Genomic DNA, 16,240 nt, shown 5'->3' with positions numbered 1-16,240 from the left:
GGAATGTTCTTTATTTTGTTCATGACCTTTTACAAAATCCAAGGAATCTGACATCCTTAACAGGAAGCGTGGAAAAATGGGTAAAATGCCAGGGTTTCCTCTAACTTGTGCAAGGGTACTTTCCATTACTACATGCTTCAGAGGGGGTTTTCTCCTCAAGCGCAATGCAATGAATTAGAGTGGAATTTTGTGGGGGATTTCCTAGTAACAAAAAATGGAGTTGAGAACAATTATTAGATAACCTGACTTTAACTTGGCTGTCCTACAAAAAATGACAGTAAAGACTTGTAACACATGCACATATCTATATGGAGATACAGGATTTTACATATCAAACTTGGTTCCACGCTGTTATCTTATCAAATTTATTATAGAAATAGAAATGACAGCTCTACATTTAGAAAGAAGAAAATAATTTCATGTAATAGGCAAAATTGTCTCAGCTGCCAAAAGTCTGGGTCCTCAACAGAGACTGCCACCTCAGCATTTATACTGAACGTATATAAGGCAAAACTGCAATTCTCAAAACTACAGGTGACTCTGATCTTCACCTCTCCTCATGCCCAAAATTAATTGTTCTCTGTAAGAACCTCAGAAGCCAAGGGCTTCAAGAAGCCTAACTGGGACCCTCAGATTCAGTTCTGTGTTGCACTTTGAGGCTCTTAAATCAGGAGGCAATAACTTTGTCCTCCTCCTCCTGCTGAGCAAACACACAGGTGTGCCCAGTGCCTGAGGAGCTTGCCCAGGACACAGGGGACCCAGTTCTGCAACTTTCTGTGCCTAAGGGAAGTGCACACCCACAGCTACTACTTGCCCAGAGGGCAACCCAGCCACCAACCTGCCACTGTACCAGGCCCCTGCTGTACATTAGTGCTAACTTCTCATACTACAGATTGCTACACAGGGTGCAGTGTAGTCACAGCAACTGACATCTCGGTGGAAATCCCCGTAAGAGCACTCCTGCAAAGTCACTACTAAGGAACAAAAGCATCACAAAGTTGAAGAACAATAAAGTATTTGCTTTATAGGAAAACATATGGGAACATAAGGAAGGTATTTCACACGGGCAAATAGCTTCCCAAATCTGAGAGGGGTTAACATTCCTACTGTTTCTTTTTTTTTTTTGTTTTGTTTAATAGTTTTATTTTTTTAAATCTAATACTCAAAGAAAATTGGCAAGAAACTGGCTGATAACATTTCAAAAACACTCCATTCACATACACGTGCAAGGTATCATGCCAAGTCACCACTAGTGACCTATCCCTGAACTTCTGCATATCCTGAAGGCACTTATATGTGCATCTCTCATGTTTTGAAGGCATTTGGCTTCATTCCTGAATCATGCAAAGAGTTTGCCAGAAGAATGTCAAAATATACAATACTTTTTCCATAACCTGTAACAGCACCCTAAATTAAGAACAGGCAGTTTTGATTTTTCCTGGATCCCACTTAGATATAGTCTCTTACCTGTTAATAAAACTAAACAGGATCAATTCTCAAAAAGTGAAAGGAGTGAATGCAGATACAACCGAGTAACAAAACCCAACAATCTAACCTAATGTAGCAATTTTCTGTTTATTGTTATACCAGTCTCTAAGATCAGCTACACACCTTAACACTGAGTCTACCACCTGTGTTCTTAAATATTCATTTTATCTAGGATTTAGCAATAACTACGGGAATCAATCTCTTAAGCTGTATCAAGACAAACCATTACACAATTACGGTAATCACTGTAACTCAGTTTGTACCTGCAGCAAAACCCAGCAGCTTAAAGAAAGAAATATTTTAAGTCTATTAAACTATTCCGGTTGCTCCTCTTGCAGCAGCTTAACACACTACCATCCCTGAGATCAGTGGTGGCAGTTGCCTTGCCAGGACATTGCAGAAAGGAACAGGACCTCCAACCTTGGCCCCTTCACCATCCAGACTCTGAGCTTCACCTGCCAACAACATGACTAAAATCTGTTGCAGGCTGCCTCTTCTCATCACCTCTGCAGGCAAGTACAAGCAAAGGAGTCTGGCATCTGTTAGGGCATATGTGTGTGCAAACCTGTATTTAAAACTGTTTCATTGTCTTTGATTTGAAAAATACTTGGGGGTGGGGGGGGTGGGGGGGAAGTGTTTTCAGTATGCGACACTTTCTTTACATGCACATCATGTACAGACTTTAAAAACTAAGAAATATCAAAAATGTCATTATGTAAAAACATCCAGTATGCTAACTGGATTTTATTGTCTCTCAAGGTAGCAACAAGCAATGAAACGTTCAAAATCCTCATGTGATACATTCCTATTAAATCCTGAGGGCTGTTAACAACTATTGAAGCTGTACTCCACGCTGAACTCAGTACTGTTTATCTAGGTGCACGAGGTACTGGATGTAAACATGTTTACTTCAAACAGGCCATGATCAAGAACAAAAAGTCAATAAATCTGAGAAGGTTTCACTTTGTTTAACTGTGGATTCAATGCATTTCCACTCCTCCGCTCCAGCTTTAACACTTAGATCCTGAACAATCTTCCTAACTGACAAGATTTATGACCAACTCTTACAAAGCACAAAGATTCCATACTCCTCTGCACACATCAAAGTATCTAATTTATTACTCTGGCTACAAACAACAGAACACTAGCTGTAAATAAAAATATCTTAAACTTTTTTTTGGGAACAAAATCCCCCAAAACCAAAAAACTGCAGGTGTTTCCTATGTGCTTATTTTACTTCCTTTCTTATTACTCCCCCTCAACAGACCTTCTGTTACCCAACTCAACAAACCAAGTAAGGATTACCTTTTATATGAAGGTTACAGAAACAAATGAATAGATCTAATTTGAACATAATCACATTTGTACCTGAAAATACGTCCATTATATTAAGTAATACCTACAGTTGTTAAAAGGATTAACAAGGAGAAAATATCTCCAAGTTTACTTGATGTTGTCACATCTCTGCATCACTAATTATGTCACTGCTTATTAACAGTACTTTATGCAGTCCTACAGATAGTATCGCAGCATCACCATTTTGTTCTCAGCTGAAATACATTCACATCCATTGCCTTCACAAAGTGTTGGAAGAGGGAAGAGCAGCCATGAAAACAGAACTGAAACAATGGGAGAACAGCCTGAACAACAAGGAATGGAATTTCTGCAGAAGGAGCCTCTAATCTTGTAAGTCAAATCAAGTATCCCACCACCATCACAAAAAGAGTTTGGGAGAAGAGGGCAGCATGAGGCATGAAAGGCAGACTGGCAGTTCAAACAAACCAACTCTGCCTGCTAGTTAAAGCATTTTAACAGCCTCTAGGTTTTTAAAAGATAAAACTGATTAAAAAACTTGAATAAATAAAATTCAGATAGATAGTATCCTTTAAACCCTGGAGCTAATTATTCCACCAGGTCCTAACGTATGCACTGGAAAGAAAAAATTGTAATAAAGCTTCTGCCTGATTCTATGTAGACACAGTAAGTTGTATGAGAAACGGGTTTCCTCTTTCTTGCACCATGCAGCTATACAGTTATTTTATCAGCTCTAAAGCAAGAATTAAAACCATGACGTTACATTAGGAGAAAACATGGATGGGGATCACAAAGACAAGTATTTAGCAACCGATTCAGTTCCTATTAGAAAGAGTTTGGTTATTAAGATTCAAGAGCATTGTGCTGTCTGTATTAAGTGAAATAACTCAAAAAAATACACTTTTTTTAGACAACAATTCCTCATGATCACATACTGGTTCACTTTTTTCCCTTCAGGTTCTCTCCTTAAAGACTAATTTTAGCAACTTTCAAATTCAGTATTACACGTTTCCAAGCAAACAGAGCTCCAAAAATAGCATTTAAAAAATACTCATTCTTCCACACAATTAACATAAATTGGACTCCTATACTGGGGACAAATCACCAGGATAGTACTTATTCATTAATGCAAGAGTAAGGTTTTCTAGAATCTAAACAATAATTTGCTATACATGTACCTATTTTTTTTCATTCATTTATTGATTTCCTTCGTTTGTATTTACTTCTAAAGAAACACAACTCTCTCCCATTTTGTTAGAGTTCTGTCTCCCTTAGCAATTAAAGTATCCAAAGCATTTAGTTTTTAAAATTTATTCCACTGTGGATACCTGTATTGTAATTGGCCTGAAGACAATTTTTTGTTCTTTAATCTGAAATTAAGAACCAAAAAGAACCCAGAACAATCTGGGTTTTGATATAGCATCTCAATATTTACCTGAGAAGCAGAAAAACATTACAAAAGTATCAACAGTTTGCCGGAGGTTTTAGATCTACAATCAACACATGAATGTCTGAATGTATCCAGGGACAGAAACAGATCAAGTTTAATTTTAGGTTATTTATGCAGTACTAAACCTCTACATTCTTATCTATTTTCTTTAAAGTGAAGTTAATGGTTGCCCAAACATAATGTATATAGAGGCTAGAAGTTAAGTATTTTATTCTTCCAACTTGGGCAATTAAGATAAAACTTTATGTTTTTGTAAGGGCAATGTTTTCCACACAAGCACTCTAATGAATCAAGAGTAGCTGTAAATACTGCAGGAACTATGCAGGCAAAGTACAGAGCCTTTTATTTGTGAAAGCTGCCCACAGGCTATGCCAGGAGCTGTTTCTCCATATGTTTCCAAGGGCTTTCTAGGAAGAAACTACAGACACTTCTCTCTTCTAGTCACCAAGACCTAGGTTATTGTAAGAAGTGGCCAACTGATACCAAGCAGAACCAACAACAGAAACTTGAATTGCTCTGGTTCAGCCAGCCAACAAACTAAGATCTCTGAGGTATAAGCCTAGACCAACTGAAATATGTTATCTTCAAATGGAGATTTGCTATAGAACATGCTGACACAATTTAAAATAACATCTCTTTTATTGCATTATTATCATCAAGAAATCTTAAACATTATCTCCAGGTAGCCAACCTCTACATTTATTTAACTATTTGTTTAGAGCTCCTTCCATTAGTTTTTCATGCACAGCATTCTAGAGAAAATACAATTGCTCTTAACTCAAGGTCATGTAAAAGAAAAATATTAATTCACAACCATATTTCAACTTTGTTATTTGTGAATTGTTATTATGATGTTTCACAACTACAGAATAACTAAAACAAACACATACCACTTACTACCAAAACAGGAAAAAAGACAACAAAAACGTAGACAAATTATCTTCTGTCTTTGCAACTGTATCATTATTTTTAACTCTGTGAAAGGGAAGCTGAATGTATCAATCAAATCTCAGCACACCCTGATAATTTAGAAAGCTTCAGGTAACTGTAAACAGGAATGTAACAAGAGCAATTTTCAAAACTTACTATCAGACCCATGAAAACAACCAAAGGATCTTGGTTTTCAAAGACGCTTTTCTTCCAGCCATACCACCAAAAGCAGCTAGTCCACTGCCAAAAAGCTCTCCCGATATTGACTCCTCGTAGGCTGGTTTCCGTTAAAAATACTGGCTTTTCAAAATATCATTGTACTTGGTTTTCCTTGACACGCCTACCATCCTCTGCACAGTTAATGCATTATTTGTCTCCATTTTCATGTTCCCTCCCGCAAATACATTTGCAGAACAAGCTAAATGTTAATATTTGGCTACTTATCCTGACCAGCAAAGTACTTACTGACTGGGTAATTTTAAGTATGTAAATTAATAATACAACAACTTTGCCAATCATGTGTTGACAGTTGAGCAACCCATACATTTTACTGAATCATATTTCAAACGAGAAGTAGTATACACCAAATTTCAACTTAGGATACCAGCCATCGGCCCTCTTCTTCAGGAATCTGCAACACTGGAGATAGCTCCTCTCAGTGGTCATGAACACTTCTCTGCTAGACATCACTTTCTACTTCCCGTGAATCTGACAGGTCCCTACAGTTTGTGAATATTTCCTAAATTGCTTCAGATGATAATCTGCCAATGAAAAATAAACAGATGAACACAGTGAAATCTGGAATATATAAGGAATCAGTAATATATAAAGGAATATATACATAAGGAATCAATGATGAGTATCTAGGGGTTGTAATATTCCCCATCAGCATCACTTGAGCATGAAAAGAACAACTGCCCACAGTTTAAGAGAAAAGGCTGAGGAATACAGCAAAGAACATACAAAATGTACAATGATTTTTTTACTTGATCAGAAGGTCTTGAACAGCCTACTGCCAATCAAGCACATTGTAGTACTAGAGAGGACTACAATTTGAACTTAATCAAAACTGAGAAAGCGACAAACTCTTTACCATTTCTTAAATATGCTAAAAAAAAGCCTAAAACCTTCTTATTAATAAACACTTACAGTGACCCATAAATACTTTTACACATCAGTGCTATTCACTATGCAATCACGATTGCACAGAAAATAGACTAAGTAGAAATGGAAGAGTTCCAAGCCAGTTCCAGCTCACAAGAGGAGTTATGCTCAAAGGGTAAATGCATTCCTCTCCCTCCCTTCTTCCCCAGCCATGCAAAACTTCCATCTTAGATGTCAAACAAGAGATTAACACTGCAAAATACAGAAAGAATCTAAAAACAATGTATGTTTTAGAGGTGTACATTGCTCTTTTTTCCAATGCTTATGCCAGTTCATGTACTTTGAGAACCTTGCCTATATTCAAAAGGCTATCTGTCTTCATCTTGCAATGACTGGTCAGCCCCACAAGCTTCCCCAGCAAGGACAGGGGATTCCAATGGGTCAGAGCCTGCTCCTAGTAGTTATCACAGGGATTCCAAATAATAAATTATTGCAGACAGTTATAATACTAAGAAGTTATACTGATCAGACATTAGATTAAGGAAGAAAAAAACCAGAGACCAAAGACTGAGAAGATATGCATATGATACAGAAAGCCAGAAATGCTTTTATAAACAACTGTAATCAAGAGCAACCATTTTAATACAACAATGCTGCAATAAACATACATAGTTCTTTTAATCTAATATGAAAAGGCATTCCCACAAGATGTCTTTGCTTATCAGATCCCTGATAAGACTCCAAGTCTTACAGAAATGACAGTTGAAAATGGGCAAGTGTTAATATTAATTCTCCTGCTGGTACAATAAAGGAAAAAGGAAATAGAGGAGAAAGGCAGACGAAGCACAGTGAGCACAACTGTTCAGCTATCTTGCTTGGCCACTTACCAAAGGATAGCAGTGTTTAGCCTACAGAAAGTCAGATGGCTGCTTTCAAGTCAGATACAGGATAATATACTAGACCTACATATGCAATTGTACATGTGTGAAACAAAACAAAAATCAGGGAAATTGAATTCAAACAACTTACAAAGAGCAATCTTAATGAGGTATACATGACTGACTTCAATCAAGCTCTTCCAAAACAAACTGAAGAGATCTTTTATCAAAAGTACCTCACTCCCCCATCTTGTGCTCTTTATTCAGTGTAAGGTTTTAAACTTATTTCAAAGTCTCACAGACACTCTTGGTTTTACATTTGAATTTTGTTTCTTTATTACTCCATCTTAGCCCAGACCCAATTCCTGTGAAGCCTACACAAGCTTTGTCACAGGGATACAATGGAACTGAACTGGGCACATGACAGATATAACTTAACATAATTAAACACAACACAGAGCAATAAAACTAATAGGTATAGGTTAACAAAGAATATTTTTTTCAAAACAGCAACCCACATGCAAGTAACGTTATTAATCAGTGAATTTTTAAATTCACACCACCTTCTAAAATATTAATACTACTATACTTGGGTCCTTTTCCTTAAAACATTTCTTTAAAAAGCAAGCTCTCTCAGATTTATAAGATAATAAGACAAATCTGTGACTCCTAGAGAGCCCCAGAATTCACGGTCAAGCGCTCCGCTTCCTAAGAAGCTAAAATAAACCTGGCTCAATCTCAATTATTTAATACACATTTTTCACACTGCCTAAAACACAGAACTCTGTGATTTGCAACATTAGTATACACAGGTTACAATAGTAAGATCATAATTTTACGTATGCCTCTCTATATAAGTGGGTTTATTGTTCAAAAGCAAAAGATGTGAACTATGGCAATAATATTGCCCCCCTTATCTGAAGTAAACTGAGCAATGAAGACTGAAAAGAATATGCAAGGAATTTGTAAACGTAAGTGGAAAATAATGGGGAGAGAAAAAAAACAGGCAAAGCTGAATCAGAATGACATTTTGCATCTTAGTAGGAAAGCATCAAAGAACAAGATATAAATCAGCCAATGGCAAAACACAGCACAATAACATAAATATATTAAATGTATCAGGCAATTGAAAACCGCATTTGGGTGATACAGTACTATGCAACATCATGAGGTTGCTTCGTTACAAGGGAAAGATCATTGAGCTGTTGAAAACTTGTCCTTTGTACTAGGCTCAGGCAGAGTGCAACTGAAGGCCTATTTTTAAATTTCCAACAAACATTTTTAAAAGATGGACTGTGATCCACTTGGGCCAATAAAAACTGCAGAACAAAATTAATTGTAAGAAATCAAAACTTAAGTTCCTACTTCTATTAGAAATCTGTATTTCAGGTAACAGCATTTTTAAAATAGCTTTCTAAGCTTGTTGGTATCTGACAAAAGCTCTGAATAGCATTTTGTACAGAGCAATTTATGGAATAATCTCAGTGTTATTAACTAAACCTCTTGGACTTCACTAAAGGAGTCTGATCTCACATTTCACTCTTAAATTTTAAGAAAAATCTTCTGTAACCTGCACATTATCTGGATTGATTTTAAAAAGATTTAACTGTAAGTCAACAAAACTTTAGTGTATTTATCCACTCAATAAAACCAAGAGTACTGCATTACACGCATGGGCTAAAGACTCAGGTGGAATTGTGGCCCCCAGGATTTTTCTTTGCTCCCGCCACCCCCCTCCCCGCAACTTCAAAAGAAATTGGGGCCAACAGTCCGCATCACTTCTTGCGGAGGGCAGACTCACAGCTGTAAATCTCCACTAAGAAACATAATAAGTGAGACTCACTTAATGCATCCAGAAACAGTCCACCAAATCCCTAGGGTAACAGATTTTTAGAGTTTAAGACTTTGGCCTAACCCCTTCAAAAAGCCCAAGAAAATAGAGTTTACTGAAGGAACGCCATCTTGGCCCCACAGCCGGCAACCAGCACGGCTGGACGCAGGCTCTGCAAGCACTGCACAAGGACATGCTTCACAGGAACCCCTTGGGACACTGCATTGGTACTTGTGGGGGATCCCATGCAGCAGGTGGGCACCACCAGCACCACAGCAGTGCACAGGGGGCACTCCTGACAGCTCCCACCATGTTAGCCAAGTCATCTTTTAAGAAATTTACAGAGCTGACTTTGCCAACAGCCTATATAGGGGGTTTCAAAGAGTCTGTTCTGACAAGCAAGCTGTGAATGTTGTAGCTTCCCCCCTCCCCCCCAAAAAAAGGCAAACAGAAGAAAAAGTGTACCAATAAGAGAAATCATACCATCTTCAGCTGTTTCCTCTGCCTTTCCAAGGCATGGGATAATTAGACCAATGTAAATCCACATTCCCTCCAGCAGATGCATCCAGCCCACTTAAATAACAGATTTATTTGAGCTTTCCTATCATAGCTACTATGGCAGCAACTGAGCTGCCAGTTTGCTCACAGCTGACATGGACTTCCCCTCTCCTTCTCCAAGCGCTTTTAGGAATGACTTACAGTAACTGAGCAGCTGACAACACTCCATCCTACAGAAAATTTTTCCTCGCCACACACAATTATTTTCCTTGCATCTTTGTGTCCGTCATTAACTAACAGTCACAGTAATTATCCTTGTATATTAACTCCAAGCCCACCACTTGAATGCAAAACCAAAACAGCACTATACCAGTTCGGGGTGGTGGATGGAGGGGGGCAGGAGGGGGAAAAGAACAGCTGTAAAGGACTAGTGCTTCCCACTGCCACCTACCCCAATCCCAGACTAAAAACAGCATCAGGGGATTTTGTATTTTAGCTCCTCCATTTTACATAAAGATGCGAGTTATAAAATTCTACACAAGAAAACAGCGTCTATTTCATAGCTGTGTTAATTTTATGGAAAGATGTTCACATTTCTATTTAAATTGTTCTCAGACTGAATTTCTTCAATGACTTCCAACACAACCTACCTAGAAGCAATGCTGTTTTGAAATCTGTCTATCTGACAAAATTTTGAAGTGGAAATCGCACTGGGAATTAAAAACAGTTTTGTCAAGTGGAAAACAAGGCACGTACACCCCAAGATTTTTACAAAATTTTACATTGTTTATCCTTTTAAGACTAATTTTTAAAAGCTTCTCAAAGGATTAAACACTCACACTCCTAAATAGGGGTAGACTTCAATTATTGAAAAGTATCCAAGTCAATACAGCGATATCCATTTTACTCCTTCAGAGCATTCAGCACAGAACATTTAACACTAAACAAACACTCTGTCAATGCCATGGTACAAGAGGACATAAGGTAACTCAAATTTAGATCAGTCTAAAGAGATTACAGGTCTTTGGAAGGGGGAGGCGAAAGGGAGGTTATGTTTTTGTTTCATACTTAAAACATTACCTCCTGATTACCTCCCTTGTTAATCGAAAACATTCTGTACATTCCTTCATCTCAGAAAGTAACCATTAAAGCAGACCTATCTAGCTATTAAAAAAAAAAAAAAAAGATGAGGTAATAAGTTGTGAATCAAAGTGTTCCCTTCCAAATAAAACATCTGCAAAAGGAAAGGGGAAAAAATAACTTTTAACAGAACTGCAGATAGGTAATCAAATGCCCTAGTTCAACAGGGAGTAACGAGTATGCATGCATACAGAGATTGAGATTTGTCCTTGTAGCATTTAATCCTACTCATATTGTGCAATTCGTCTCAGCACGGTCAGAGCAACCACAGCAATACTCCCACTAGATGGAAAATTCCACTCAGACGTAAGTGAAACTCTTCAGAAGCCCAATTTGAATTCTTCCTGCTAAACCCAGTTCTGTTCACAGAACTGCTCATTTGCTTGCAAACACAGAAAGTGCTCTGTCCAGAGCCACAAATGAATGCCTCTTCATTGTGCGCCGAGCCTCGGAAAGAGCCTGAAGATCGGTTATGGGTTATATTCACCCCTCCTCTCTCCCTACCACATAAGCAGTATCTTTCCTTGACAGTGACACAAATATAAAAATCTCACAGTAAAAATATGGCAATTAAATGTTGTAATTGCACTGGGCTACACGTAATTATATTTATATGTAGAAATTATGTAATGCAATACTATATTAAGCAATTCAAAGGGACAGTCAATATATACAATTTAATGTCCTGATGCATAAGGCCTTCAGCACCAGGCTTTCTCTTTGATTCCAAGTGGTTACTTCACAACAATCTTCATTGCTACCTTCTAAAGAACAACTAAACTAATAGGAAAGATTTTTATTTTCGTTTATCTACTCCTGTAGAACAGAAAATAGGAAGGGAAACAGAAGGGAAAACAGCAGCATATTTATCTTACCCAGGTAATCACCCATATGTATTTCAACTAATGCAGTCAAGAGTGAACTGAAAACAATCATGGTATTCACAGAACAAGGGCGTTAAGAGCTGTTCACAGAAACAGAGCCAGAAACAGCACACTGAGCTATATTATAAACACACACATTTCCCCCTGCAGAATCCTTGGTATTGTCCCCTGGCAACCATAAAAAATGCTAATGCTTTGCTAAGTAACCTGACAGAAAAAGCATGTCTACACACCCAGATAAAATTTTCTGTCTGAAATACGCAAGAATTTTATTGTAGTCTTAAACCTGTATCCACAACACTTACTGCTAAATTCAATGGAAAGGAAATGCAGAAAGCATCATCTTTATCTGCCACACCACTCTCTTTAGGAGCATAGTTAAAGGAAGGTAGATGCAATGATATAGGTCTCTTAAATGTTTCAGGTTCTTCTTTCACAGATTTTATTGGGTTTTTCTCCCCACATCTTCTGAATGGATTTAAAGGACCTCGAGAGAATAAGCTAATTAAGTGTGAAGAGTTATTTTGCGGGTATATGCACCTTGCCAAAAGCAGCAGTCATAATATAAAGACAAAACTCAAAAGCTGTAATCAGAAGCTTATCAAAAGTTAATCTATTACAGATATCAGAAAATACGCTGAAACATTATATTAAAAAAAATAATATAAGCAAGCATTCTCTGGTGTATTGGCATAAAAACAGAGCTAATCAATGATGTAACTAACAAATCCAGTTTTAAACATTTCCCCTAAATGCATTTAAGATTCAAACACAGAAGAAAACCAATAATTTTTAATTGTTAAATACATTGCATTTAAAACCTTTTTTTAACTACAAGGGGTTTTCCTCTTAAGAAAAAATGGTAGGTTATTATTTATTCTTGAAAATTCAAAAACTTTTTAAGAAGCAAGAGTTACATCACACTTGCTGTGAAGAATAAGCAGAGCTATTATTATTTTTTAACATAAACAGTAGTTTAAAATAAAAATTGGAAGATCTTAGGATAACAACTTTATCTTGTTTCACTACTAAAGGAGCAACATTAAGTACAGAACTTTCTCCTCCTATTGCTCTGAAGCTTTCACACGGACAGCAAGATTCCTCTCAAATACAGATTATGCTTATTTCTCCTCACTTGCCACAGCCCTGTTCCTTTTTCAGGCTACCCATCTCACACCAGCGGCATAGAGAATAGCAGTAATATCTGTTGAATATCTTGATGTAACCACCATAAGTGAAATTTATACTGTATAAAAACTTAAATATATGGATATATCCTTTGAGATGACTTTTCATCTAGCTATATATACTTATATATATGGATCAAAATGGATATATAACACACACACATCTACAAATCTATGTATTAGTCATTACATTTATGTAATGTTACAAACAATCACTCTGCAGGACTGAAAAACCCATCAGAAGTTTGCATAGCAAATTGCATTGCCAAAGTCAGTCAAGGTCATCAGTTTTCCTTTACTCTCCCTCTCTGTGGCCACAACCATGCTGTACAGCGTTTACTGATGGAAGGCTTAAAACCAAGTCATACAACGGCTTGGATGAGCTGAAAAGCTGTCTCACCCCTCAAAACAAGCATTAGTAGTAATTTAATAATAATTAACACTGAAGAGAGCTTAAAAGGGCATTTTAGAAAAAAGTTCAAAGATGCAAGAAAGAGCGCACATAATATAAAAACCACCACAAAATCACCTTACCTTATAATAAATGGGACAAATGGTGCCATGCTGAGTGTTGAGTAAGTACCATCCATTGGAGATGGATAAAGCCTTCCGAGGATTAAAAGCAAAAGGAACAGGCTTGGATGGATTTTCAGCTCTTCAGCTTCACTAAATAAAAAAATGGTAAGAAGCATTTGGTGAAAAAAGCATCCTCCTCCATGCTAGTCTTGAGACCTTTCCACACACAATACCTTCTGTGTTTCTGGTTCAAGGAGGTACACTAGGCTGATCATTACAAGAATGTGCAAACCCTGCTGGGATCAAACATGGCATCCAGTTCTCCTACAACACCACTGGGGACCCCTGTATGAAGGCACGTAAGGCTGTGCCGCCTTTGCTTTCCTACATTAATCCAGGCCTCCTTTATTCCTAATACAGTGACCTGTCTTCGCTTTTAAGTAATATTAAAAACCATCATAGATAACGTCACTCTAGAAACTCAGAAACTGAGAAAGCTGAGTTAGAAAAAGATGGTTTTAAAAAAGTGTCTTTTTTTTAGTCTGGAAGGGAATGCGTATTTATTAAATAGCAGGCTTTATTAAAGAATAGTTCTTGTCATTGACACCAAGTGGCTACTAGTCATACTGTAAAAACAATCAGAAATCCAAGTCAAAATCAACACTTCTTGATTTAGTTAATGATTAATGGTAACATACAAGCCTTAATATGCATGGAAAAAAGCATTCAAGGCCGGTATCTCAGGCAGCAGCTTTCCATCTTTTTCAGTTAAAAGAATTCCCAAAATTTTCCAGTGACGACACTGGCACCTTTCAAAATGTCAAGTAAAGCAGACTGCTGTGCGGAATATATACACCCTCTTTTCTCAGAGCAGCAACTGCAAAACATGCAACAACTGGTGAAACTTCTGCTCCCAAGTATCCACCTCAGGCCCGTTGCCCATAAATCAGCTGCTGAACTTCCACTGTTTATACCACAGCATTTTAAGAAGAAACAAAGCCAGCACTGGTTTACTTTAAAAGTTCATGAACCTGGGGGTAACAGCATCAGTGTCATCCCAAACGATATCATCTGCATTGATCAAATTGGAGTTCTAAGCCACCATTTGTGGAGTCCTTAAGAAGAGCTCAAGGACCTTCCTCAGAGTCAGTGTTCATTTAGGGTTATATTAGGCCTACGACCCCGTTATCACTTTAAAATGTTAGGAAGTCTCATTGTTAAACATGAGACAGTCAAACACCCGGTTTCTGTCTTTCCCTGAAAAAATACACATTCTTTAACATATGATCCTAGGAATGTGGCAACTACTAATTACTCAACAGTAGTTCATATTCCACAGACTTACTGTAATGTGCAAAAGTTACAGGAAAAATAACTCAGCAGCAGACACTAGTAGAACTGTATTGTTTCAAGAAGCACTGATGAAAAGAACAGCATTAGGGTGTATGTGACAAGTCAGTTTAACCTTTTCACTGCACTTTATATTTCTAAGCTTTCTCTTACCTGTTCAAAGTATTGGTTACAGCCTCCAACTGCTTGAGAAGGAAAGGATAAAGACTTGGAAACCAAGAGAAAAACTCCCTTCCTGTCATTCTGCAGAAGGGAACGAAGAAGAGTTACAATTCACATTCTACAGTAATTAGTTGCACTCAAAATACCAGTTTACTTGTTGGATATCTGATGCTACAGTGATGTCAGAGAGCTGGAAAAACCATCACACATCATGCATTCCTTTTAAACAAGGCACAATGTTTTCATCAAAAAAGATGATACAGAGTCATTTACACAAGTAACTCTGTCTGTACGTGTGCATACTAACACTTTGTCAGCTAAAATGGTCAGGCCTTTTTGGGAAAAAAGGACTGTAGCCCTTTAATCACACACACAAAAGAGATACAGCAGCTTAAATTCTGGCACCATTTTAACAACATTCTGCTTTAACAAGGGAAGACTACACTTGCTTTAGTATGGCTTGTACTAAATAGCTAATAAAGTATATTTAATAGGCATGTACTAACAGATGCTCATATTTTACTGACACTGCAAAGCATCTCAGAATAGTAATTCACAGACCTGTAAAACACAATGACGGAAGCATTTGACCTTCTGTTAGCCCTCCACACAGTGCTGCATCCAGCACATGGCAGTGGTGGCACTTCCAGGCCATGTTTTCAATTGTGTAGATGGAGCAACCACATTCAAAACAGAGCAATGTACCAATACCTACTGAACTCATCCCTAGCCAGAGTTAATAAGGCAGCACAGTTCAAACCACAAGAGCAAATCAATCCAAGCTAAAAAGAGGTAAGTAGAAATCTTCTGTATTTGTTTGTTTTATAATCTTCTGATCAGATAAAGAATGGCTTCCTGGTTTATAGGAAACCATTTAGCATTGTCTAATCAAGAACCACTTAAATGTTACAGTGGAGAGGTTCTAATTAGACATACGTGGTATGCAGATAAAACAGACTTCCTTCAAAAAAAAATAAATAAAAACCAAACAAAAAAACAGGCTACCCCTTTAGAAGAAGAAAGCCAACTGAACAATTTGCTTGCCACATGATCAACCAAGATAAATAAGTACATATTAGCATGACTCCAATGCAGAGCTTCCAACAAGCAGACAGATCCAGGTCTAGAAACATAACAATGAGACTGCAAGTTTGAAAGCGCGTAAAAATAAGCATACAAAACCCCCAAATCATGCAAGAGTAAATCAGCACATGGGAAGCATCAACAGAGCTTCTTCCAGCACTCAGCTAACATAACATGCTTTAGCCACAGGCCACAGAATAAACACAGCAAAACCAGATTGCTAGATGGAAACAAATGTTCCAAGAGGTAGGGCAAGCTTCCCCTAGGCACATAAGAACAGTACAGTGAACTGCTGTAACTAAGGGCATGACCAAGGACTTTGCAGTAGCTGTTCTATCTGCAAAAAATATTTCAGTTAAAAAAAGCATTCAAACTGTGAGTGAATATAAATTGAAGCACAAACGACGATGGTTTAAAAACATCAG

At 37.5% G+C, this 16,240-nt stretch overlaps 1 protein-coding gene across 3 annotated transcripts in view; it reads right to left on the bottom strand.

Annotated features, from left to right (window-relative positions):
* The window catches only part of THADA (THADA armadillo repeat containing), a 162,807-nt gene that overhangs the window by 90,817 nt on the left and 55,750 nt on the right, over positions 1 to 16,240 (bottom strand). For all 3 annotated transcript variants that reach the window (XM_080408573.1, XM_080408574.1, XM_080408575.1), the window contains exons 27-28: positions 14,724 to 14,813; positions 13,239 to 13,370 (exon numbers count right to left, since the gene is read on the bottom strand). In XM_080408573.1, the coding sequence (XP_080264699.1) occupies positions 13,239 to 13,370; positions 14,724 to 14,813 (222 nt within the window). The remainder of the gene's footprint in view (positions 1 to 13,238; positions 13,371 to 14,723; positions 14,814 to 16,240) is intronic.

This window comes from Falco punctatus (genome assembly GCF_963210335.1).
Source record: "Falco punctatus genome assembly, chromosome: 12".
In the NCBI taxonomy this organism is placed as follows: Eukaryota; Metazoa; Chordata; class Aves; order Falconiformes; family Falconidae; genus Falco; species Falco punctatus.
Note: the sequence above shows the minus strand (reverse complement) of the source record. Positions and strands in the feature narration are given on the sequence as shown.